General features: G+C 61.3%; 3 protein-coding genes across 11 annotated transcripts in view; 1 reads left to right on the top strand and 2 right to left on the bottom strand.

Annotated features, from left to right (window-relative positions):
- GATAD2B (GATA zinc finger domain containing 2B) overlaps nucleotides 1–7,061 on the bottom strand; it is an 86,593-nt gene extending 79,532 nt beyond the window's left edge. Inside the window, exon 1 of one of the 2 annotated variants that reach the window (XM_060644852.2) lies at nucleotides 7,003–7,061. The gene's annotated coding sequence lies outside the window, so the exon portion shown is untranslated. Of the gene's footprint in view, nucleotides 1–6,429; nucleotides 6,544–7,002 lie in introns of those variants that run through there. The other variant, XM_060644850.2, reaches the window with a different exon arrangement.
- LOC132674520 (uncharacterized) lies at nucleotides 1,116–10,791 on the top strand. Its single transcript, XM_081791841.1, has 5 exons — nucleotides 1,116–1,135; nucleotides 4,416–4,520; nucleotides 5,828–6,854; nucleotides 9,681–10,243; nucleotides 10,348–10,791. The coding sequence occupies exons 1-3, from the start codon at nucleotides 1,116–1,118 to the stop codon at nucleotides 6,747–6,749; spliced, it is 1,047 nt and encodes a 348-aa protein (XP_081647967.1). The 3' UTR covers nucleotides 6,750–6,854; nucleotides 9,681–10,243; nucleotides 10,348–10,791.
- On the bottom strand, nucleotides 10,511–23,096 carry DENND4B (DENN domain containing 4B). Of its 8 annotated transcripts, none has more exons than XM_078440966.2 (29): nucleotides 22,326–22,869; nucleotides 21,905–21,999; nucleotides 21,327–21,666; nucleotides 20,654–20,906; nucleotides 20,389–20,458; nucleotides 20,013–20,182; nucleotides 19,694–19,938; nucleotides 19,333–19,399; nucleotides 19,173–19,231; nucleotides 18,844–18,988; nucleotides 18,465–18,640; nucleotides 18,230–18,330; nucleotides 17,639–17,952; nucleotides 17,309–17,454; nucleotides 16,847–16,986; nucleotides 16,641–16,767; nucleotides 16,040–16,265; nucleotides 15,628–15,756; nucleotides 14,686–14,860; nucleotides 14,264–14,431; nucleotides 13,676–14,064; nucleotides 13,441–13,563; nucleotides 13,182–13,351; nucleotides 12,961–13,096; nucleotides 12,534–12,770; nucleotides 11,960–12,077; nucleotides 11,702–11,867; nucleotides 11,547–11,611; nucleotides 10,511–11,425 (listed from the first exon to the last, which is right to left on the bottom strand). In XM_078440966.2, exons 3-29 carry the CDS (start codon nucleotides 21,641–21,643, stop codon nucleotides 11,280–11,282), a joined length of 4,578 nt encoding a protein of 1,525 aa, XP_078297092.1. In that variant the 5' UTR covers nucleotides 21,644–21,666; nucleotides 21,905–21,999; nucleotides 22,326–22,869; the 3' UTR covers nucleotides 10,511–11,279. The 8 variants fall into 8 exon arrangements, with proteins under 8 accessions (XP_078297092.1, XP_078297091.1, XP_078297090.1 ...); XM_078440965.2 differs by having other exon boundaries at nucleotides 21,917–21,999; XM_078440964.2 differs by lacking the exons at nucleotides 21,905–21,999; nucleotides 22,326–22,869 and adding an exon at nucleotides 22,893–23,096.
- Between the last annotated feature and the right edge of the window lie 626 nt (nucleotides 23,097–23,722).

Raw genomic sequence — 23,722 nt, 5'->3', positions numbered from 1 at the left:
GAGCGGTATACACTTCCCAGGATTTTGCGACCTTTTCTGTTCACTGGGATACTGGGGCAGATTTAAATCTGTCACATTTAAGACGAAAAACAGGAGTACACCACACCTACAGATGAAAATAGCTGCGAACAGAACTCCCGTCGTAGAAGGGTATTTCCGTCTTCAATGATAAAAAGAGTATGAACAAGAAAAAAGGAGTTATGAGGAGAGCACATAACAAGTAAAAAGTGTGCACTGTCTCACAGCTTATTAAGCACCTTTGTGTACAGTCTCATTTGACAGAAATCTCTGGATTTCTGGGGTGTACAGCAGCTCTCGGATCCCCATTTCTGAGGTGAGGAAACTATGGCCTGAAGGTTACAAATGACCAAACCAAGGTCACACAGACGATAACTGGCAGAGCCAGGACTCCAACTCTGTCCTTCTGCCCCAGAATATAACAAAAGGGATACCTTCTAAATGTATGCGGCATTTTCTCATATTCCTATTTTTAGAATCTTTTAGGTGACGGGCGCCATGCTAGGCACTGGAGACACAACAGTAGAAAGACGTGGTGTTTTTGAGGATGTTTACAGACCACGGAGGGGAGACAAGCAATATTTATAGAGTGAGATCAAAGAAGAAAGCGTATCTAAGTCTCTCTGAGAAAGTCAGGGAAGGCTTCCCACAAAGTAGCATTGGAGGTGGGACCTGGAAGCTGATCTAGGAACCTGAAGAACTGTATCTGCTCACGTACAAACCGTAAGGGAGAGATGCAAGGCTGGACAGAACGGCAAGGGCCAAGATTCCAGGGCCCGAATACTATGAAAGGTTTAAATTGCACCTTTACACAAGCGGAAACTATTGAATACTTTTGAGAAAGACCAAGAGAATAATCAGATCTCTGTGTTAAGCCATTCTGAATACAATATGATTGAGAGTTTAAAAGGGAACAAAACTAAAAACAAAGAGATCATGGCAATCTTCCAAATGAGAGCTGTAGGCCCAAAGTAGACCAGCAATGGAAATAGAGAAAGAGATACTGATTCAGAAATATTTAGAAAATAATGAATAAGAGAGAACTGGACAACAGTGCTCCCATTGCTGGCTTAGGTGACACAGAAGGGGAGCCGACGATGAACATGCTGGGTGTGAGGTACGGATGGAAATCAGAGGCAGAGGAGTCTAGCAGAGTAGAACACCAGAAACAAGAGGCTAGACTTTAAGAGAGATGTGATAATGTATATGAACACATGAAGGTTTTTTTGAATAATCAAGTGTTATTTATCATTTCAATGGGAAGGCAGTAATTTTACCATTATTTGTATGATGCTTCAAAGTTCACACTTTAAAATCCCGTATTATGCTAATCACATTTCGTACGTTTGTTATAAACAACTGTGAGATTAGGAAAACAGTTATTAGTCTCATTTGATCAACAAATATTTATTAACTATGTATCAAGCACTGTATTAGGCATTAAAATACCAAAATAAATCCATGCTTTCATGGACCTTGTATCATAGGAAGGGAAACAGTAAGCAATAAATGTAAAAAAAAAAAAAAAAAAAAAAAAAAGGGGGGGGGTGGGTGGGGCACCTGGCCCTGGCTTGCTCAGTCAGAGGGAGCATGTGACTCTTGATCTCAGGGTCGTGAGTTTGAGCCCCACTTTGCTATAGAAATCACTTAAATAAACTTTTTAAAAAAGCAATAAATGTAACAAATGTGTTATAAAGTTATAAGTGCTATAAAAAACAAAAATAGAAGGGTGCCTAGGTGGCTCAGTTGATTAAGCATCCGACTTCGGCTCAGGTCATGATCTCACAGTTCATGAGTTCGAGCCCTGCGTCGGGGCTCTGACAGCTCAGAGCCTGGAGCCTGCTTCAGATTCTATGTCTCCCTCTCTCCCTGCCCCACCCCAGCTCATGCTCTGTCTCTCTCAAAAATAAATAAATATTAAAAATTTTTGTAAAAAAATAAAAACAAAAATAGAGCATGGAAGAATTAGGGGTGAGGGGTGGTGAAGGTGCAATTTTAAGAGGTAGGATAAGACCTCACTGAAAAGGTGACATATTTAAACAAAAACTTAAAGTTGAGGAAATTAGTCATTTGTATTATCTCTGTAGGAAAAACTATTTCCCACTGGCAGGAAGAGCTAGTGCCAAAATCCTAAGATACAGAATGTAACTCATGTATTTAAGTAACAAGTCAAGGTAGCTGGAACTGAGTGAGCAAAAGGGAGAAGGACAGGTCAGCAGAGAAGGGGTAGGGAACCGCAGATCATTTAAGATCTTGTTGGCCACTGTAAGGACAGACTTTTACTGAGGAATATGAGAATTTAAAAATTAGGAGCCTTATAAGGGCAGGTGAGATGGGGGGAAAAATTAGAAGCGTTCCTCAAGGTCACGTAGCTAACAAATGTTAAAACCAGGATTTGACCCAGGATTTCTAGATTCTCTATACCAGTGTTCTACTAGGCCCACCTGCCAGTTACTAGTCCTACAACCTTCCTCCCAGGAAGTCTGAATTTAAATACTCTCAAAAAGCTACTTTGGAAATAACTTCTAGGTAAGAAATGCACAAACTCTCCAGTTAACATTTCTAATCCCTCACAACTATAACGGGTACTTATTAATCCTCATGTCTAATCTAAATCCTACTGACATTCCAGCCTACATCTGGGGAGATTACAAATTCCACCTTCCCCCAAAATGAGACAAGATCAAGAAACTTTTGATCAAGAGGTTTAAAGCACGACTTTCAGATTCAAGTAATGATAACTTGAATTATTTTCAAAATGTATATGTTTTTATATTATCTGTGAAAATCAAGGAGAAAATGGCTCAGGAATGTGGAAGTGTTGTCATTTTTTGTCAACAGTTTACTGGTTAGTAACAATTAAATTCACGTGTTGTCAAAGCTGCTTCCGCAATTACTAGAACTCTTTGAGGTCTGGGATTTGACCAGTCTCACACCTCAAAAGTAACAAAATATGTGTTCTTATTCACCTGTTGCTTTTGGTACAATAACCCAAAACTCTTGATAGCTTCTTGCCAGTTAATGGCAATGTAAGACAAAGATTAAGGGATTTGAGGGAGACACCAGCTAAGAAGTGTAAAAGATGGGCTAAGCTCTTTGACCACCCTGGGTCACTGCTCTCCAACTGAATGAACTCAAAAAACTACACAGGAATATTTCATACATCCGCAAGGGAGTAAAAGATGCAACATGAAAAGGAAGCATTTCAAATCAGATCTAGCCTCCAGTGCCTTCCTCATTACCACCTGAATACAGGGGTCTCTGCTCTATGGACTCTGGAGCCACCAAGATCTGCAGAAAGTATCGCAGAAATAGAATACTGAGGATAAACTAAACACAGCTAAGAGAAGCTCTCCCCCGAAAAGCCAGCCCTTTTCAACAAAAACTGAACTTCCTTATGCATCTTTTCCCAAGCTTAGCCAATGCAGGCGAACTGCAACTTTGTGTGGCATTGTCTGATAGGTTGGATTTTTCCTGAGCAAGAGGTGGACAGCTTTACGCCAGGGCTAGATTTATAGTCAATCTGGGTGTGTCTTTTTTTTTTCTTCTTCCCTCCCCTCCAAACTGCTTCAGAAAATGCCTGACTACCGGACCTCGATGTGTTATGATGCCGTTCAATACTGCAAACGGTCTGGGAAAGAAAATTCCTTCGTCCGAGTTATGGCTCAAACCTTACACTTTCTCTAGCAGTTGTGTTAATCAATCAAAGTTGGCTTGGCTTTTCTCAACGAGCCCAGCAACACGAGCATTCTGAGTGCAGAGGGCTGCTTGTCCCAGTGGGTTGCCTAACGTGGAATATACTCCAAAGTCCCGAAACAACTGCTGCTCCCCTACACGCGCACCTCCAGCCTGGTGGGTGGGGAAGGTGAGGAAGGAAGGAACGGTGAACTGAAACAAGAGGCCTGGTTTACATACAACGCACTCCTTAAAGCCAGGATGAATCCGGAGGACCCAGCGTAAGATCAGGAGGACAATACTACTGACACACTGACCCCACCCCACATGCTGCAGGTCTGTAACCGGATTCCAACCAACCTGAAGGTCTGACCAGGCCCAACCAGCGGGGAGGAAGGGTGTAGCGGGTTAGAAACATTTGTCAAAAACAAAAACAAAAACAAAACCATTAAAGAAAGGAAGAACGGGAAAAAGGAAAGGAGGAAGGGGAAAGGGGGTGAGACAAGCAGCACTTCAATGAACTCTGGGACTATGAAGTTCAGAGAAAATCTTCACTTCTTCCCTCCCCAACCCCGTGGCCTGATTTATGCTAACACAGCAGTGAAAGTCACCGCCAGAACGCAGATGTAAAGGGCCGATGAGGGAACCTGGTCAACACTGACCCTAAACAAGGATGTGAAGGCAGCCTCTATTCAGACCCTTTTCGAGCTGCCTCTAAACAGGAAGTTAACAGCCATCACACAGTCAGGGGAGGCAGACCACAGTGTGGTAAAGACGGATGCTGCTGCCAGCTACGGGTCCCTGTCACTTCGGGGACATGTTGTCAAGTAAGGAATAAACAGGACAGAAGTCCAGGGGCCTCACCGCTTCTCAAACTGGGTCATTCGGCCTGCAGGTCTGGGTTCTGATTCCTACTGGTCAACAGCCGTCTGCTGCGTTCCTCACCACGCTGACCACCTCGGCCACTGGGCTAGAACCGACGCTCCTCCACAAACGAAGACAGCACTACCACATCGGTACTCCGGCAAGCTACCCGCTCAGAACGCCCAAGGAAAGAGGATGCTGGGCCCAGCCCATCCCCAAACGGTGACTAGGCGTCAGTCGCCAAAGGAGCGGCACGGATGGGGGGCCCTCCTTGCACACGTACCGGAGCCCTCCACAGCACCACCTGCAGCAGCCCCAGAGGCAGCCTCCTTCACCCGGCGCGGACGGGAATGGTACTCCGGGACGGTACTCTATCCGCAGGGCCCCGGCACCAAGCACGTGAAGGAGACTTCTAGGAAGAGTTCAGGTCAGTGCAGCACAGAGAAAGCAGTGGAGCCCGCACTCAACACCCCAACAGGTTAACCTCCAACACACAGACACCACTGCTGCTGCCAGAAAACAATGGGACATCAGTGGACGGGGAGGAGGACTGAGAAGCAGCACGGGCGGAAGAGAAGAATTCACTTTGTATCGCATGCACGCACTGTCTACCCAAAACTAAATTCTTAGAAATAAAAATGTTTCAAACACTCAAAAGCACCAGCTCTTCCCCGCGGATCTGTGCAAACCGCTTTGCCCCAGCTGCTGCTACCCAGAGCTCGCGCCGCAGCGTGGCCTCCCCTCTGCCGAAACATAGTAAGCGTCCCCCGGCTCTCCCACGCGCACACAAAAGCCCTCCGCACCACCACGCATCGGAAACGAGAAAACTCCCGGTTCTCCGGATGACAGCAGAAGAAAAGGCTGAGAGCTGGCTCCGCGAACACGCACATGCCGCCCACCCGCCATCAGGGCCTCTGTCTCCACCGCGGCGCCAGCCCTGGGCGCCAACACCTTGTGTCTGGAAAGAGTGCGAAGAGGCGAGCAAGCCTTCACGGAGGGGAAGGCTGTCCCGGGCTGGCGCAGGGCGCCCACAGCGGGGCTCGCTCCTCGGGGCAGCCGCGGGCGGGGCGGCAGAAAGGACGCTAGGTCCCGGAGTGGCTAGGGGAGGGCCGGGCCCAGTCCCGACGACCCCCAGGCGCCGAGCTGGGATGCACGCGCAGGGCGTCCCGGGAGCCCCGCGGGGTCAGGGGCAGCCGAGTCGCTACAGAAGAGAAGCGCCCACACGGGCGGGGACAATTCCCTTCCCCGGCGGGAGGGCGACGCAATAAAGGGGCCAGGTTGCGCGCTGCCGAGCCCTTCACCTACATAAAGAAAAACCCTCGCGCCGCCCGCACCCTGCGGACCCCCCGGGGGGCCCGGCGGCCAGGAGACCCGGCCCCGCGCGCGGCGAGCGGCCCCCACGCCCCGAGGGCGCCCCCGGGGGAGGAGAGGGTCGGGGGGGGGCGCTAGAGAGGAGCGGAGGGGACGCATGGCGGGCGGGAGGCCGGGAGTGGAAGCGGGGATGGCGGGGGAAACGGGGCGCGCGGGAGGGGAGAGAGAGTAAAAGCAGAAGGAACGGAGGGACGCGAGGCGGGGGCGCGCGAGGCCGAAGGGAAAGGCCGGAGCGCGCGCGCGGGCGGGGGAGGGGACGAGGTGAGGGGAGCGCGAGGCGGGGGCGCGCGGGGCCGGGCGGGGGAGGGGGACGCGAGGCGGGGGCGCGCGGGCGGGCGTCGGCTCGCGGGCGCTTCCCCTCCCCCGCCCTCCACCTTTCCCTTCCCCCACCTCCGCCGCCGCCGCCGCCGCCTCCTCCTCCTCCCGGCTCCCTGCCGTCCTCGCTGCTCACCGCCCCCGGGCGGGCGGGCGGCCAGGCGGGCCTAGGCCAAAGCTCCTCACCTGGCGGTGGCGGTGTAACTCCCGGCGAGCTCGCCTCCTCAGGCGGCGGCGGAGGCGTCGAAAAAGGGAGGCGACGGCACAGTGGGTTCCGGGCCCCGCCGACGGGACCGGGGGCGGGGGCGGGGGAGGGGGGCGGGCCGGCCCGGGGCGGGCGGGCGGAGCAGACACTGCGGTACAGACGGGGGCAGCGGCGGCGGCGGCGGCGGCGGCGGCGGCTGCACCGGCGGCGGCACCACACAAACAAGGACGCTGATTGGGCAGCTGCCAAGCGCCTCGGCTCCGCCTTCCCCACACGCCACGACGCCCATTGGGCGACCTAAGCCGGCCTCCCCGCCCTCTTCTTCTCGGCCACACCAATAGGAGACGGGATGCTGGGACTACACCCCACCCTTGAGGAGTGAGTGGCTGGAGAAGTGATGACTGGCGTACGTAATACCCAATCCTAAACGGAGGAGGGGGATGGTCTAGCGGGGGCGCGTTAATGGGTACCTCGGCCAGTCCCAGACACATCCGGGTCTTCAGCAGCCCATTAAGTGTCGGGGGTCAAAAAATCGCTTCAGGCTGCAACTTTACCTCAGAGACGTTTTGGTCCCCAGGCAGCCGCCGTACCGCAGTCTCCCCAAACCGGGATTCCCCGTCGGCCCGCTCTCATTCTTCCGACTCCAAAGATGGAGGCCCGCGAGCGGGCACCAGACTCCGCGGTGGGTGGTGGTTCATCGCGACAGAATCCCGGAATTTGACGGGGGCAGTAGCCGTGGGCGCTCCGGCCTGGCTGTGCGCGCGGGGCGTGGCCTGCCCGCGTCCGGCCCAGGCCTCGAGCCTCCCGGGGCCGGCGGTGCCGGGCGCGGGGCGGCCCGGCGTGCGGGGGCCTCGGGGCGAGGGGCGGGCGGGGCTCGCGGCGCGAGGAGCTGCGTCCGCTGGGTCGCGCCTGGGCCTGGCGCCTCGAGCCGGCCTCCCTGCCTGCAGCCCAACTGTCAGAGCGGTTCTCGAGCTCCTCGAGGACCGAGATCCAGTGACCGGAGTCAGGGTGCCGGGGAGCCGCTGGCGAGCGCTGCGCTACGGGCTCATCACCGACTCTTTTGGGCCCTCCGCGGACTGATTCATTGATTGCTCCTAACTCTCCAGGGAGATAGTGTTGTCTCCAGTGTACAGGCGGGGACATAACGTGCCCAAAGTCACCCGTGCTAAGTGGCAGGGCTGAAGCCCGAACCCACGTACATCAGGGTCGGGCTCAGAGAGGTTGAGTTACTTGCAAAGGTCGGACATTTAATTACGGAGGAGGCAGTGGTTTGAAACCAGGGGTAACTGGCTCCGGAAGCGCTAGAATGTCCTTTTCGAATCCTTTATTGCTACTTTTTTTTAATGTTTATTTTTTAGAGGGGGCGGGGGGAGGCACAGAAACTGAGGCAGGCTCCAGGCTCTGGGGCTGGAACCCAGGAACCGTGAAAAGCATGACCTGAGCTGAAGTCAGACGCTTAACCGACCGAGCCACCCAGGAGCCCTCAAATCCTTTAGAAATCAAGGCAAAGGAAACTGGTGGAGGATGCTCCATGAAGATAGGTGGACCCTGGGCGCCCACGCAGAGGGGTGCGCCCATTCTTAAATTCCTGGCTCCTAAGGTCCAGATGAAGAACGTGGTCTCTGGAGTCAGGCTGCCTGGGCTGCATACCTCTCACCAGCTGTAGGATTTGGATGCAAGTTACTTAATCTCTATTCTCTATGCCCCAGTCTTCCCTATGTGTAAAATGAGGGTACTGAGAAGAGCGCCCAGCTCATAGGGTACTTGTGAGGATTTCAAAACGGTACACTCAGGGGCGCCTGGGGGGGCTCAGTCGGTTGAGCCTCCGACTTGGGCTCAGGTCACGTTCTCATAGTTTGTGGGTTCCAGCCCCACGTTGGGCTCTGAGCTGTCAGCACAGAGCCTGGAGGCCTGCTTTGGATTCTGTGCCCCTCCCCCACTCGCGCTGTCTCTCAAAAATAAACATTGAAAAATTAAAAACAAAAAAATAGTACACTTAAAATGCTCCGAACAGTGCCAAGGACATAGTAAGCACTTAGTGAACGTAATAAATGGTAACTATTGTGAGAGTTTTCCTCACATCCACCTCTTAGCTCTAAATTCAGCTTGTATTGCTGTCTACCTGTTGTTCCCACCTTGCTCTGCACTGAAAATTGCTTCTCATGTGGATGGCTTCGCTGCCTCAGTTACTTGACGTACAAGACAGAGGGCCTGTCATGTGCTGGGGATCCAGGAGAATTGTGACAAAGTCACAGCCCTCATTGAAGGCGCAGGCCTTCCCTGACCTGTTTTGCCCGTTCTCTGCCATCTGGCTGAGAGCAGACTCCGGGAGCCTGGTGGCTGAAGGTGCCGGCCTGACGAAGATACCTTTCAACGGGAAGACCGTGGAGGGGACTTTGAATCTAGGGTGCTCAAACTCCAAGGAAGACAAGTGTGTCCTCCAAGGGGTCACTGTTGGAGCGGACCTGACCTTTCCCTCTGCAGACTGCCTGTTTGTTCGTTCTCTTTTTGAAGCTAGCATTTACGGAGTGTGCTTAGCACTGTATATGGTTTATATAACTAATCTTGACGAATAATCTCCTCGGTTTGCAGGCAAGGAAAAAATGAGGCACAGCAGTTAATTTGGCTGATATAATACAATTAGTAAACGGCAGAGACAAGATTTAATAAAAATTCTGTCACACTCAAGCCTACTTGCTCTAAAGTGTGGGTGGAGAAAATTGAACCAGGTAATTTAGGCATATCCTTCCCCTCATACAGCTCCCTAGGCCACAGGACCCAGTTGTCAGACGTCATAGTGAGTACTTCGCTATTGGAATTTCCAGATATTCTTGTGTTTGAAGAACTTTGGAGTCCTGTCCCATCTGTCTGTAGGTGTCTAGAAGGAAGCCCATAGGTGAGAGGTATAAGCTGGAGACAAGGATGATTATCATTGTGAGTCCAGGGGAACTCTAGACCAATGAGATTGTATGCTCTTGTAAGGGACAGAGCCCTAAAAGTCCTCTCTGTGCCTCCAGACGGTTCAGCACACTGCTGGACACTCTACACTCAACAAAAACGTGTATTTCAGAAAGGCTGTTGCTCCCCTGCAGACACAGGGAGAGGTTGATTCTGGGAGATGAGGTCTGGTCAGAAGCTGGGGTGACGTGAGGGTTCCTCACTGAAGAAGGCATCTCCTCGTCCCTGGCAAGACTGATGGCATTTCCCAAGCCCCTGCTTCCCTCCTGTGCAGCTCTTTTAGGGCCCTGGAAAAGCATCTACCAATGCTTGGCACAGGATGGGGAAGGGTCGGTCCCGTGGCTTGAAGCTTCCAGAATTTAGAGATAGTACTTCTCTCATCAGCCACTGTTCTCCACTCCCAGGAATTTGCATAAAGCCTCACATAAGTTACTTCCTCCGCTGACACTCCTGCCCGCCGGGGAAGGACCCAAGGCATTTGTTTTGTTGGCTAATTCCCTTTGGTAATTATTGTTTCCGGAATTTATTTCATCATACAGGAAAGGGAGAATTCCGAGGCGGCCCGTCTCCCTGTTGCCCACATGCAGGGAGCGCCTCAGTCCTCGCCCCTGTCTTCCTGGCGCTGTCCCCAGGCTGGGACCCTGGCTGGAAGAGTAGGAACCGGGGCTAGAGCAGCTGAAGAGGCCTAGGACCACTGCCAGGGCCCCCAGGGCGATGAGAGGGCCAACACCAACTACCAGGGAGAGGGCCGTCCTATGGGGCGGTGCTGGAGAAGCCGAGAGGGAAAGGAGGCAGGGATGAGCTCAAGGCCCCCGGAGAATGGAGCCTTTGTGTGGGGTACAAATGAGGGACAAGGGGGCGATTGTGTGGGAGGGCCGGAAGTGCCACACGGACTGGCACCACCACGGCCAGCGCCAGACTCACCCCTCTCTTGCTCTCAGAGCTCCCGGGGCCCCAGGGGACCGGCACCAGACCTGGTCCCGGAAAGCCGGCCACGCCAGAGGCTGCAAAGGGATGGAGAAGCAGAAAGGAGGATGTGCAGTCGGGGAAAAGGAAAAGGTATCCCCCACCGCTGTCCCAGATCCAGGAAACAAGACGCAGAAGGAAAAAGACAGAAGCAGCTTTTACTATATTTACATCCAACAAAACTTTGCAAGGAACGACCCTTATTGCACGGTCCGGGCCCTGGGCGGGAAGGACTGGACTGGACGGGGCTTTAGTTCTTCCTGAGGGGGGTCTGGGGCTCCTCTAGATGGCCCCTGCCTCTTCCGCAGCTACAAGCCACTGAACCATGGTGCCCCGTGTCCCTTCTCTTTCTCACCATCCCTAAGAGCCTCCTAAGCAAGGGGCTATGGCTCCAAAATAAATAACTTAAAATACAAACACTAAGGTAGGAAGGTGTAACGGAGAGCCTCGGGCTACTTCGGCAATTCTGGGGAAGAAGAACCATCACTGGTGGGATGACATCCCTCCCTCCCATTCAGGGCAAAGGCTCAGTAGCTCTGTATTTTTCCAGTTGTTTTTTAAAACAAAAACTTGTAACGCGACCAGGGCAGTGCAGATCTGTGGGTGCCCTGGAAGAGAGTTCCTGGTACAATCTGGGGAAGAGCAGAACTGTGCCAACTCCCCTACGCCACCCCCACCTCCTATAACATCAGCGTGAGCACACCGGGCAGGCCGCAGATAGGGGACTGTGACTTTTGGTCACAGTGGGTCCCGCTTCCTGCTGCCCATGCACTCGGTGCCTATGGCTGGGCCTGCCTCCCAGGCCGTCACCAACTCCTGTATGGAAGGAGTAGGGAAGCAGGTTATCTCTGGAACCCTTTCTCCCTCACCTCCCCACCCCAGGTGGGAGATGAAAGCTTAAGGGTCCCTAGCATTCCAGAAGTGCTCCGAAACATTTCCGGCAATCGATGGCCTTCGCAGTGGGCATCTGTGCCCGCCGCTGCCTCAGCTCCTCCTTGCCCATGCTGCTGGCCAACTTGTTAAAGGCAGACTTGTACCTCTTGTCGAAGGTCACTAGGGAAGAGGGTGGAGGTGAGTCAACAGATCAGGGTTCCAAGTGCCCCCCCCCCCCCACACACACACAACACCTGGCTCCAGATCCTTCACCTCCTCGGTCCCCTGCCTGCTCCCTCACCTATGTCCATGTGGTCCTTGCCCAGAGCGGCCATTGTCAGGAATAAGATCTCACGGTAGATACCCCTGCAATGGAGGCAGAGGGGACGAGTGACAGAAAACGACTGCGGAGCCCAGGATAGGAGGCCAGGGACCTCCCGGAGGGGAGCACCATACCTCTGCAGATGCAGGCCTGTGGGAGGCGGCCCCAGAGTTTCCAGCAGGAGCCCCACGGCTTTGTGTACTTCGCTGAGGCCAACATAGCGCAACACCGACTCTAGAAGGTCCATGCTAAGGGGTGCGGGCACGGGGCCTGGCCATACCACCCGCTGCGGGATCTGGCCTGTGCGAAAACGAAGGAAGGCAGCCAGGGTTACCAAGCCCTCGGGGCGTGGAAGCCACCCCTTCCCAGCCTAAGCCAAATACCAGACTCACTGTGGACCCTCCAGAGCACATAGAGAGGTGGGCAGCTACTGGGGTCAGGGGTCAGGACATCCCACAGCAGCCGCACCTGCACAGACGCCGGGTCAGGTGTCAGCCAGGGAGACGGGGCCTGCAGGGGCCAAGACGAAGGGGGCGGGTTCAGGAGGTGGCGGGCAGAGGACGAGACCTGGACCAGCGGTGTTCCGGGATGCGGTCAGAGAGAAGAGGGAAGGAACGCTCATCCCCCACGAGAGCGCGGGCTCTCTGAGAGCACGCTCTCTGTTCTGCAGTCGCCGCGTCACTACTGCCTACACGCTGCCCGGGACCTAAAGGGTGCCCAGTACGTATGTGGTGGGATGAACAGACAAACGTCAAGGAGGCATTGTGACAGGTGCTGGGCGGTACGCGAGATGTCTGACAGCCCCGGGCACTGGATGCTTGTGCCATTCTACAGATGAGAGAATCGAGGCTGAGTAGTGGCGTGAAAAGGCCAGGGGTCAAAGCAGGTGCCACCTCTGAAGCCCAAGGGGCAGAGCTGGGAGGTGAGGGAAGGAGCGCTCAGGAAGCAGGGGCAGGGGGCACTGACCTGGGGGGGTGGGGGCCCATCACAGGAGGCCAGCACCAGGCAGGGCAGAATACTGGGCAGCCGCAGCCGCTGGAAATACCACAGAAGGTTCCAGAAGATGATGGGGTGGGCAGCCGGCAGCTCAGGCAATGCCAGCACCTCACTGCCCTCGTTCTCCACCAGCGACTCCAGCTCCTTCCGCAGCACCAGAGGGCTCAGATACGCCCAGGCCCCAGCCTCCACCCGCCGGGAGGTGCCCTGTCAGGCACAAAGAGGGAGGGTGGTTCAGGGAGGATCATGGCCCGATCCTCAGAGCCGGGTTCCCGCTGGGCCACCACGTCCAGCAGCTTCTGAGATGCCCCACGCCCTCGATGCCCATCGCACCCTACCACCCCCGGTGCCCCCTGCTGGGCGACACACGCAGACCCAATTCCTCGCCAGCCCTTACCCCCGTGTGCCCATTGCAGAGCTGGGGCTCATCCAGGGCGAGGCACAGCCTGCGGTCACTGAGCACAGGGCCTGGGCCCCCGGGGACAGGAGCGTCTCTGCTGCCACTGGCAGGGGCAGGCTTGGGGCTGGGGGCCCTGTGGAGGGATAAGAGGGGTCAGCCCTTGGGCCTCCACTCCCCTCCCCCCATCCCTCCCGGAGCACCCACCCTGGTTCGGGCACCTGGGTCTGGAATCCAGGGTCTGGACGCTGAGCAGGGGCACGAAGGGGCAGGCGCAGAAAGGGCAGACGGTGTTGAGGTTGGAGTCATCAGGTGCCCAGCCAGCCATGATCTCCTCGTCGTACACCAGCGAGTCACAGGCCCGGCACAGGGAGCAGCTGGACAGCAGGATCTGCAGGGAGAGGACCCCGCCAGGCTCGGGAAGCGTCCTCCCACCTCCCCCGCCCCCGCCTCTGATGGAGGGATGCGGGCTGTCCTCACTTCCAGGGAGGGCGGCTGCGAGGACCCGGGGGTGTCACTGAGGCGCTCTGAGGACCGGCGAAGGCTCAGGCTACTGAGAGAAGACTCGGAGAGGTCCCACTCGCTGCCCAGAGAGGCTGAGCTCTGCCATCACAGGAGAAAGCCCCCTCAGGGCCTCCCCGGGGCCGGCTCCGCACTGGCAGCCCCCCTGGGCCCCCGGGTGCCACCACAGCTGCACCCTCCCCTCGCCGGCTACCTCAGAGGCGGTGGATCCAGGGCGCTCGCGGGGGCGCAGGAGGCTGTCCATGGGGCTGCGGCGGGCTGGGGGAGGTGGGTCAGGGGGCAGCTCGGGCGGGGGGCCGCGCGAGGCAGGGGGGCGGCGGGAAGGGGTGAGCAGCTGTTGCAGGCGGGTGCCCAGCCCTCGTCTGGGGGTGCGGGCCTCGTCCTGACGCCCACCAGCCTTGGGCGTCCGCCCACTCAGCCCTTCCGGGGCCTCAGTGGACTGGGTGCTCAGGGCAGAGCCTGAGTCCTCCGGGCTGCCCCCAGACGCCGGCTCCTCCCCGGTCAAGCTCAGGTCGGAGAGGCTTCCGTCTCGCCAGGGCACAGGGGACCCCCGGGGCTCCAGGACTCCCAAGGCCTCGATCACTGCGGGGCAGAGAAAAGTCGGGAAACACGGCCCCTGGCTGACCGGACTCTGGCACCACAACCCCCCCACCCCCACCACCCCCAGCCGACGGAGTCCCAGACGAGGTCCTCCAGCTTCCACGGCGCCCCCCACAGAGAACCCCTCTCTTCCCGGCAAGTGCTTAGGAAAGCCGACTGGGGGTCAGACAAGGGCACTCACTGTGGGCCACGCCGGCCTCCACGGTGGGCTGGGCCCCGCGGGCACTGCCCAGGCTGCCGCTTTTCACCAGGCGCCCTGTGGGTGAAGCTGGGTCCCGAAAGCTTCGACCAGCCCAAGTGGTCTGGCGCTGAAGCGGGCGGGTAGGGGAGTGACGCTCCAGACGAGGCTCTGCAAAAGACGGGGACGAGGCCAAGAGGCAGCCACCTAGAGACCAGCCCTCTACTCCAACACAGGGCTCCCCGCACGGACCGGGGTTGCAGGGACCCTCCCGGGCAGAACATCCTCCCCTTTTTACCGGCCAAGCGCAGCCCATCCAGAGTGCCCAGAACACCCAGTGCCCACCACGAGGCCAGCCCTGGCCCCCCACGCTTCTCTGCTGGAGCCTGGCCGCTGTCCCCAAGCCTGTCACGGCCCCCACCCACCTGTCTGGGCACCGCCTGCCTCTGGCGCTGCCGCCTGCTGCTGCTGCTGCTGCCGCCGCCGCCGTTCCCTCAGGGGCTGGCGGAACTGAGCGGCCCCCAGGACAACGTTCCGGAGCTTGGCCCAGCGCAGGCGTCCGCCCGGCGTACCAGACAGCCACTTGCTTTCCAGCACAGCCTGCCAAGCACAGCGCCCATCAAGATGGCCTACTTCCACGCCCCGACGATGGCCTGACGGCCACTGCCGGTTTCAGGGACGCCACCCGGGACCCAGGGGCCACCTTCCCCTGCAGACGTCCTGCCTGGGTGGGTCCTGCCCACGGCTCGGCCAGGAGCGAGAGCCCAGATGAGGGAATCAGCAGCAGCTGCCGCTGAGGAGTCTGGAGGAAGCCAGAAACGGCGCAGACAGTTTGCACCCAGGCTTATCGAGTATATGGCTTCGAAGAAATCTTTTCACTTTCTCAGCCGTTAACTTCATCGTGTAAAAAACAGGAGGCAGTTTAGGGTCACGCTTAAGGGCCTGAGTGCAGGAAACATCCCCGTGCCCCCGTGTTCACACCCAGCCCCCCAACCTCCTCCCGGGGCGTGGGGCACTGGACGAGGTACCAGCCCTCTGCACCCTCACTGCCCGCCTGGGACGATGGGGTTGTGCTGAGCTCAAACACGGGCACCGTGCGGCGGGCCTGGAGCAGCTCCCGGCCCACCGGCTGACCCCACGGCTACCGGTGGGTCACAGCGGTACCTGCCCGGTCGCCTCGTCGGGGCTCTGGCGAGTGAGAAAGCGGCCAAGCAGGAGGAAGCCCCGTCTGGGCGCTAAGGAGCTCCGGGCACGGGGGAGGACACAGTGGTCACGGGGCGGGTCCCCGAGGGGACGTCAGGGAGCAGCACCCTCCCCGCGGCACACCGGCCACCGCCCGCCCTGCCCACCCTGGCCGGATTCGGCACCTTGTTGTAGTAGCCGTAGGTGATGGTGTTGGGCACGACGCCGGCCCTCCGCATCTCCAGCATGACTCGCACCGACAGCACGGGCTGCCCGTAGTGGGAGCACAGCTGCATCAGCACCCTGTAACACACCTGGGCCGGGAGGGGCGCAGGATGAGGGTCCCTCCCAGCCCCGACCCCCCCCCCCGCCCCCACCACCACCCCCGGTCCCAGCAGGCACCTTCTTGCAGCCTCCCCACGTCCCACAGACCCCACCGGTCCCCGGGGGCACCCAGGGTCTCCGCCCTTCCTGCTGACACGCGGGGTCGGTCCCCACGGCCGTGCCCTGAACACGCCCACTCAGGGAACGTTCGGAACACCCGCCCGGCTCCCCACGGCTGCGCGGTTCGCCCCGCGGCGGGGCGCGGAGGCCCACCTCGTCCGGCAGCACCACCTTGCGGCTCTCCATCTGGCGCAGCACGTGGTAGGCCGTGTGCAGAGCCTGCACGCGGGAGGGCGCCGACCGCACGTAGGCGGGCAGACACAGGAACCACAGCCCGTAGCAGTGCCCCAGCAGACACCGGGCCCACAGCTCGGGCACGGCCGCCGACTTCTGTGCCATCCGCTGGGCCACCTTCATCTCCTGGATGGGGCGGGGACGCCTGGGTGAGGACAGCGCCAGGCCAAAACAGGTCTTAAGGCGGGGGGGGGCAGGAGCACCCCCCTCCCCGAGCAAGGGTCTGCGCTCCGAGGAGGCGGGAGGGGTGCCGCACTCAGGCTTCCGCCCTGCAGCCCCGGGCAGACGGGCCGGCCCTCCAGCGGGTGCCCCGGGAGAGGCAATAAGCCCCCGGCTTCCCAGACTGGCCGGGACAGAGCGACCGTGATGACGGCAACGGTAACGGCAGCTAACGTTTCACGTGCTTTTCGCGTGCAAGCGCACGGACACCGGCTAATAATGGCGGAGGCGCCAGTCCATCCGTTTCCCAGATGAGGAGGTGGCCGGAGTCAGGGGTGTCTGGGGCCCGTGTCCCAGTTACCTGTTTGGTACGGCGGGGGGCAGGGCTGTTGGGGGCACTGCGGGTCGGGCCCGGCACGGGCAGAGCCCCGGGCTGCTCCTGAGGAGACTCAAACAGCTCGGCCCGTAGCTCTGGGAAGCCGTCGTAGCTGGAGGGGCAGAGGGAGGCCACGTCAGGAGCAGCTGACGCGAAGCCAGCCGGCGGGGCTTGGAATAAGAGGCCCTCACCAGTACTGGGGGGCGGATTCACTGCCCTCTGGTGCCGGGGGCTCCTCGGGAGGGGTGATAAAGACGGTGAGCTCGCTCCCCGACAGCTCCTCCAGCTCCACCAAGGGCGTCGGCTCAGGCTTGTCCTGCTCTGGGTGCACCTGAAGCACGAGGCGAGAGAGCGAGGTCACGACAGTAGGCACGGGCCAGGGTGTCCAGGACCCGCCCCCTCCCTGAAGGGCACAGCAAGGCCCGTGCCCCCCACTTCCCAGGCCCCGGAGGTGCAGCAGTTGGGGCGGGGGGGGGGGGGGACGACGACGGAATCAGAACCGGAGGGAGGTGCAGCGGGCTGGGGGGGGTGGAGTCACAACCAGAGGGAGGTGTGCAACTGAAGCAGCCACACGTGGGGCACGGACGGCATTCCCAGCGCCGACCGGGCGTCGAGCGGCTGCGGTGGCTCGACGGAAGGACGGCGCCCAGTACCTTGTCCACGCACGAGTCAAAGAACTCCAGGGCGGCGTGCCGGGCGGAGCCGAAGGAGCACTCCTCGATGAACTGCGAGAACATCTGTGTGCGCAGCAGCTGGCAGTACAGCTTGTGGCTGGAGCGCTCCCGGGACTTGAGGAAGCCTGGGGGGGGGGGAGCGTGGAGCAGGCGGGGTCACGGGTCACGTGCCGGCCACAGCCTTCCCGAGCCCCCTCTGCACCCCCTGCCTGAGACCGGGAGCGGGGGGATGTCCGCGAGGGCGGGGCGGGGCGGGGCGTCTCTGTGCCCGGGACTCCCTCCAAGCCCAGGAGAGTGCAGGGCCCGGACCTGTGCCCATTGAGACATTTGCCGAGCGAAGGAACGAGCAAGCAAGTGGCTCCGGGACCCCCGGCCCCCGGACAGCCCTCCCGAGACGCCCCGACTACCCTGCAAAAAGAAGAGGTTGTCGACATCTCGAGCACCCTCGGAGGGGGCCTGGGTGAGGGGGCGCAGGAAGTCCCGGTAGCCCTTGAGCAGACACGCCATGAAGCGGAGAAAGGCCCCCTGGACTTCGCGCTCCAGCCGGGCCCGGCGGCCGCACACGGCCTCGTAGTCCGTCAGCAGGAACTCCAAGGACGCCTCTTCCTCGGGGCCAGTGTACGCTGGGGACCAGGGCAGCCCGAGTCAGGCCAGCCTCGACGCCCCCCGCTCTTGCCGAGCCAACGCCGGCGCCCAGCACACCCGTCGGGTGACAGTTTCCAGCCTCCCCGGGAACGAGTCCGCCCCCACCCCGGCGTTCGGAACACGGGTATCGTCCGCCTGCCCTCTCGCCGACTGCCACCGGGTGAGATCCCAACACCGCTGACCTCGAGGAAGGCCTAGCGCTCGACAGGCCTCCCTACCCGTGGGCTTAGCCCCCCGCCCCCACAGGGTTCTCACTCTGGTCCAGCTGCTGGTAGAGGTGTGTCAGCGTAGCCAGCAGAACCTTGTAGGGTCTGCGGGGCAGGGTCCGAGGGGAGAGGGGCTTCTTCTCCTCAGTCCTGTGGGATAGGCAGCAGGAAGGAGGTGCAGTGGGGCCCGCGTCCCGCCTCCCCCACAGTCTGTCCCCGGCTCTTGGTGAGCGGGGGGCGCGGCACACGCCAGCTCGGGGGGAGGCCCGGCCCGGCCCTCTTACTGGAACAGCGTGTTGGTGTCGAGATCCACACAGATGACGTCGGCGGGTGGGTCGTGTAGATCGAAGTAGCTGGAGTGGATGCCCACGATGAAGGGCACGGGGGCGTTCAGCACGTCCGCCAGCGCCAGCGGGCACAGCGGAATGTAGGGGCACTGCCAGTGTAGCGGGAAGATCATCTGCAGCACCAGGCATGAGGGCCACTGAGGCGGGGGCGGGGACGGCAGACGGGGTGCGGCGGGGGTAGGGGGGGACTCTGGAGAACAGCCCCCCCGACCGGAGCTGTACAGGTCGCGCCCAAGGAGAAGGTCGAGGACCCTCTGGGAGGAAGGAGCGGGCAGCAGAGTCTGGGGAAGGTGGGCCAGGCAGGACGGGCACTCACCGACACCAGGGCCTCGCAGACGCTGGTGAGCAGGTCCGGCCGCAGCGAGTGCACCAGCAGCTTGTGCTCCGTGAGCACGGCCAGCAGCAGGGTGACGGCCAGCTCCGGGCCTAGGCTCTGCAGCAGCTGCAAGAAGCTGGCACCACTGCGGGCAGCGCAAGGCGGGGGGGTCACCAGGAGACCCCGGAGAGGCCTCCCGACACACTATGCACAGACGCCCCCGGGGGCCCGGCCTCCAGACCTCGAGAGCCGGGCGCTCCTGCCTGGCGCCTACGTGTCCTCGGTCGCCACAGCACCCGCCCCCCCCCCCCCCCAACCCGGGCACGTACCTGAGGGGCAGGGGTGAGGACACAGGCTGGCAGAGAAGCAGGTTGTCATAGGGAGACATCTGGGGGCAGAAGGGCCGCAGGTCAGAATGACGGAGGGCAGCCGGACCACCTCCCTCCGCCCCTCCTCACCTCCCCACCCCCAACACCCCCCAGGACTCACCTGTACCAGGATGCGAGGCCTCTGTGGGGAGGGGAAGGGGACGTTGTGAATGAAGTGAGAGATGTGCCTGGGGAAGAGAGGGATGCGCGTGTCCTTCACCTGTCCCCAGAACCTCGGGCCTCCCAGAGCTCCACCGGGAGGCCCTCGCCTGCCGTCAGAGACCCTGCTGCACAGAGAGGTCACGCAGGCGCTGTCAGAACCTAACTAGGAAGCGTGGGCTGGAGCTCAGGCCCCACTCACCCCTCAGCCCGTGGCGTTTCCCTGCCCCCACTCTTCTGCCCACCGCAACCTCTCCCATATCTCCTGGGCTCCCCAGCCCTCCCTCATCACCCCTTCCCAGCATCACGGTGCCCATGCTCACGCTTCCAAGGGCAGGCGGTGGGGGCCCGAGACGGAGTAGCGGTAGAGGAAGGTGAGGAAGGCTCGGAAGGCCGGGAAGGCAGGCCAGCGGGACAGCACAGCAATGGCGCGGCGGCTGCGCACGGCCCGGCCCCCCAGCGCCCGGCCACGCTCCACCGCACTCAAGAGGCCCAGGGCCCGTGCTTGCCGCTCCGACAGCCTGGCCCTCGGGAACGCCTCGTAGAACTGCAGGGCAGCCCCGTACACCTGGCAGGGGAGCAGAGAGGCCGTCAGGCGGGCTCTGCACAGCCCGGACCCCGGGGCACACCCCGCACACCCACCTTGTCTCCAGCTGCACCCGTGAGCACGAAGGTGGAAAAGACGGGCACGGGGTACTTGGTCTGGGCAGGCCAGCACTCGACAGTGGCCCCCATGGGCAGGCAGAAGACGGGCACCGACTCGGGCAGCGGGAAGGCCTCGTTGTCCTCCTCCGGGTAGCGGCCCAGCAGCTCTGCGGCCCCGGCGGAGTGGGGGGCACCAGGAGGAGGGCCGATCAGACTCCGGGGTGTAGGAACCAGGGGATGCGAGAGAAGCGCCCGGTAGCAGAGGGGAGGTGGGTTCTGGACACGCAGGTGGTGCCGGCCGAGAGGCGCCAGGGCAGAGGGACACGAGAGACCGGGGTGGGGGGGGGGCTGGGGGGACAAAGGGGCTACTCACCTGCCTCGTACACCAGCGTGTTGGCCTTGGCCAGGCCCACCTTGTAGCACAGGTGCACCGCTGGACCCCACTGTCCCAGAAGCAGCGAGAGACGAGCAGATACGTAGCTGACGACGTTTCCGGGAGCCATTTGCTCTACCACCCCCAAGGAGTCCCCCGAGACGAGAGCCACCCCTCTGGGTCCACCCCCGCCCTAGAGGCCCTAGGCCATCCTTTGTGCCCGGTTTCCACACCCTCACGCCAACGCCTCGCGGGCCCCGCTCACCATGCCAGGGTTGAGGTTGCGGGGCAGTCGGCAGTAGGTGTGAGGGGTGCCCTCGCCCTTGCTGGGCAGCACCAGGCAGAGGTCAGTGATGCCCAGGGCGTGCAGCCCTGCCCCCTCTGCTGCCCGCCGGTAAGTGAGGTAGGTGCGGGGGTGCCCTGGGCCGGGAGGGGCTAGATTGGCCGAGTGGCTGTAGGGCGTCGTGTCTAGCACTTGGAAGCCGGGCTTGGGTCGCTCCTTCCCCTCGTACAGCACCCTGGGCACAGAGCAGAGACAGATGTCAACAGCCCAGGGCAGATCCGCCTAACCGGTCCTACCTCCCAGCCTCGCACCCTCAGCCGTGTCAGAGTGGACCCCGGGGCCCGCTTCTGGCTGGACTCTGGCCCTGGCTCTCTCCCTCTTGGTCAGCAGCAACCCCTCGGGCCCTCCGTGGCCTGCACACTCATTCGTAAATGCGACAAGGAAAAGGCCCCATTTGCTGACTCTGTGCCGCGTCCTACACGTGGGTGACCTCATTTAATCCTGCCAACTGCACCCCGAGGAGGTGTTATTTCCCCTGTTTTACAGACCAGGAAACAGGACGCGGGGCTGGAAGCTGGGGACCCACCTCCATGGGAGCACTAGGAAAATACACCGGCCCCTTGGCCGCCCAGTCCCCAAGCAGAGGGCCACGCACCCCAGCTCCACCAGAGGGGGCTTGTCACGGCCCCTGCGGTAACAGATGACGGGCTGAGTTCCACCCAGGAGCCCAGCGCTGAGTTCCAAGGGGTGGCCCCCAGCAGAGGTCTGGATGCAGGTGTAACCCTGGGGCACCTCCTCGCCCAGGGCCCTGGCAATGACCGCCACATCCGTGATGGGATCAGCCGGCCGCGGAGGGCGCAGGGGCCCGCTGGGCTCGGGAACCCACGGCTCCTCGGGGATGGGTGCTCCGCTCCCGGAAAGCCCGGCTATCACGAAGTAATCCACCAGCCGGGGGGGCCGCTCCTCCGCCATGGCCCCCCCCTCACTCACTGCATCTGGAACAGTCAAGCGCGGGAGAGGTGAAGAAGCGAGGGAGGCGACCCGGGAGGTGACCCCGAGCGCTCCCACCCCTCCCGGCCTTCCAGGGGAGGGTAGGACCGGTGGTGGTCCGCCAACCCCGAGCGCTCCCGCCCGTGACGTCAGCAGGCCCTTAAAGAGACCCGGGCCCTCCCGCGGGGCGGCGCCAGCCCTCTCCCCAAACCAGCCGAACGCCACTCTGGGCTCGCGGCTGACCTCGGCTCTGACCTCAGACTGCTCCCGAATCCCCTTTAAAGGCCCCACCCGTGCTGGCTCCCGACTGCGGAGATCGCAATCTTTTCTGTAAAGGCCTGCAATGACATCACGCCAACCCGACAGTCTTTTTTAGGGGTTTCTGACCTTCCGCCTCTACTGGTAACATCAGGGCCTCACGACCCAGCTAACGTTCTTAAAGAGCGCCCCTCTAGGTTTCCAGGGAAGCCCACAAAACCCAAGTTTTCGTGTCTTTTAAGCAGACTCAAGTACCCTTGTTCCTAAGCTAAGTCCAGCAACCCAACAGCCCTGCGTCCTCCCACCTCCACGATCCTGAAGTTGGGTCCAGAGCCGTCTGCCCTCCTCCGCGGAGCCCAGGGAGGGAGACGGGAGCCCCACGGGCCTGGAGCGACTGTGTTCTCACCTGCCGCCATGGCCCAACCCGAGAGGGGGGGCCCCGGGGGTCCCCGAGCCCCAGGGCGCAGAGCTGGGGCGCAGCTCGGTGGGTGGCTGCAGCGGAGGACTGGAGGCGTGGGGCGCCGCGGAGGGGAAGGGAGGGGACTTCCCGAAACCCGGGAGGGGAAGCTGCGCGGGCGGAAGTCGGCCCGAGGGCGCGCGGCGGGGGGACCGCCGGGGCCGGGCCGGGGGCGGCGGTCCCGGCGCGCGGCCCCTCCTCCGCCTTCCCGCAGCGCTCCCCCCCCCCCCATGCCCTCCCCGCCCGGCCAGGCCCCGGCCCTGGCCCCACGCGGCCGCCCCGGCCGGGAGCTGCTGCGGGAACCGCGGGGCCGGGGGGGGGGGGGGCGGGGGGCCGGGGGGCGGGGGACGCCCGCCGCACACCTGCGCGCCCGCCCCTGCCCCGCCGGGCTGCGGGGCACCGACCGCGGCGCCCTCCCCGCGCTTTCACTTCCCCGCGGCGGAGGAAGCGGAACCAGATGCGCAGCCGGCGCCCGCCCGCCTCCGCCCGCGCCGCCCCGCCCGGTCCGGCCCCTACCTGCCGGCCCGCGGCTCCCGGGCTCCCGGCCCGCGGGCCGGGCGGGGCGGCTCGGAGGCGGGCGGCTGGCGGGCTACCCGGTCCCGGACATGGCGCCGGGCTCGGCTCGCTCCCGCCGGGCGGCGGACGGAGGAACAGGCGGCCGGGGCGCCGCGCCGCACTCGTCCGCGCGCCCCGCTTTCCCTGAGCCCCTCAACCCGCCCCCACCCCCCAACCTCGCACCCCCGGCCGTGACCCCGCCGCGCCCGCCCGGCGCCTGCAGCGCGACCCCTGGCGGCCGGGAGGGCCCCCTGCACGCAGGCCGCCGGGCCTGGTCACATGCGGCCCAGGAGGCCCCGGCTGGCTGCGCCGACCCTGTGACACCCCTACTTCCAGGTTTAGGGGACACTGCATTCCCTGTTGGCTTCGGCCACAAGCTCTCAGTTCCCTTTTCTGAAAAAGACAAGGGCTTTGGAAAGAGGAAGAGGAGAGGGCGGCATCGTGGGGTGTAGGGAGAGCAGGGGGGCAGGGGAGCCGGAGGGGACACCACTCCCTTGACTGGTGAGTGCGGAAGAGCATGGAGGGCAGAGGGCAGTCAGAAAGGGGAAGCCTCTCCAGGCGAGTGGCGAGAGACCCGGGAGCATCCCACCGAGGCTGCCCAGGTACGGCCGTCTCCTAGGCGCTCCCGGGACCCAGCCTGAGTCCTGCCCGGCATCCACAATTGGTGTGAAAGCCTCCTCGGAGCCAGCTGCCCCTGGGTAAACTTCGGCCTGCGATCTCAGCCATCAGCCACCTCCTCACCCGGAACTCACTGCCAGGCCTCGGCACTGCGCCTGGCCGGCCAGGGCCCC

The sequence above is a fragment of the Panthera onca genome, chromosome F1, assembly GCF_046562875.1.
Source record: "Panthera onca isolate mPanOnc1 chromosome F1, mPanOnc1 haplotype 2, whole genome shotgun sequence".
Lineage (NCBI taxonomy): Eukaryota > Metazoa > Chordata > Mammalia > Carnivora > Felidae > Panthera > Panthera onca.
This window is presented reverse-complemented; position numbering and strand designations above follow the sequence as displayed.

Coding starts and splice junctions, on each gene's coding strand:
- DENND4B (XM_060627129.3), bottom strand. CDS start 22,608: ATGGGGGGGGGGGGAGCGCTGCGGGAAGGCGGAGGAGGGGCCGCGCGC. Junction 18,331..18,464: donor GACACCAACACGCTGTTCCA/GTAAGAGGGCCG, acceptor CCTATCCCACAG/GACTGAGGAGAAGAAGCCCC. Junction 14,861..15,627: donor CCTACGGCTACTACAACAAG/GTGCCGAATCCG, acceptor TGTGCTTGGCAG/GCTGTGCTGGAAAGCAAGTG.
- LOC132674520 (XM_081791841.1), top strand. CDS start 1,116: ATGAACATGCTGGGTGTGAG. Junction 1,136..4,415: donor ATGAACATGCTGGGTGTGAG/GTACGGATGGAA, acceptor GCCTCTAAACAG/GAAGTTAACAGCCATCACAC. Junction 4,521..5,827: donor CTTCGGGGACATGTTGTCAA/GTAAGGAATAAA, acceptor GACGCAATAAAG/GGGCCAGGTTGCGCGCTGCC.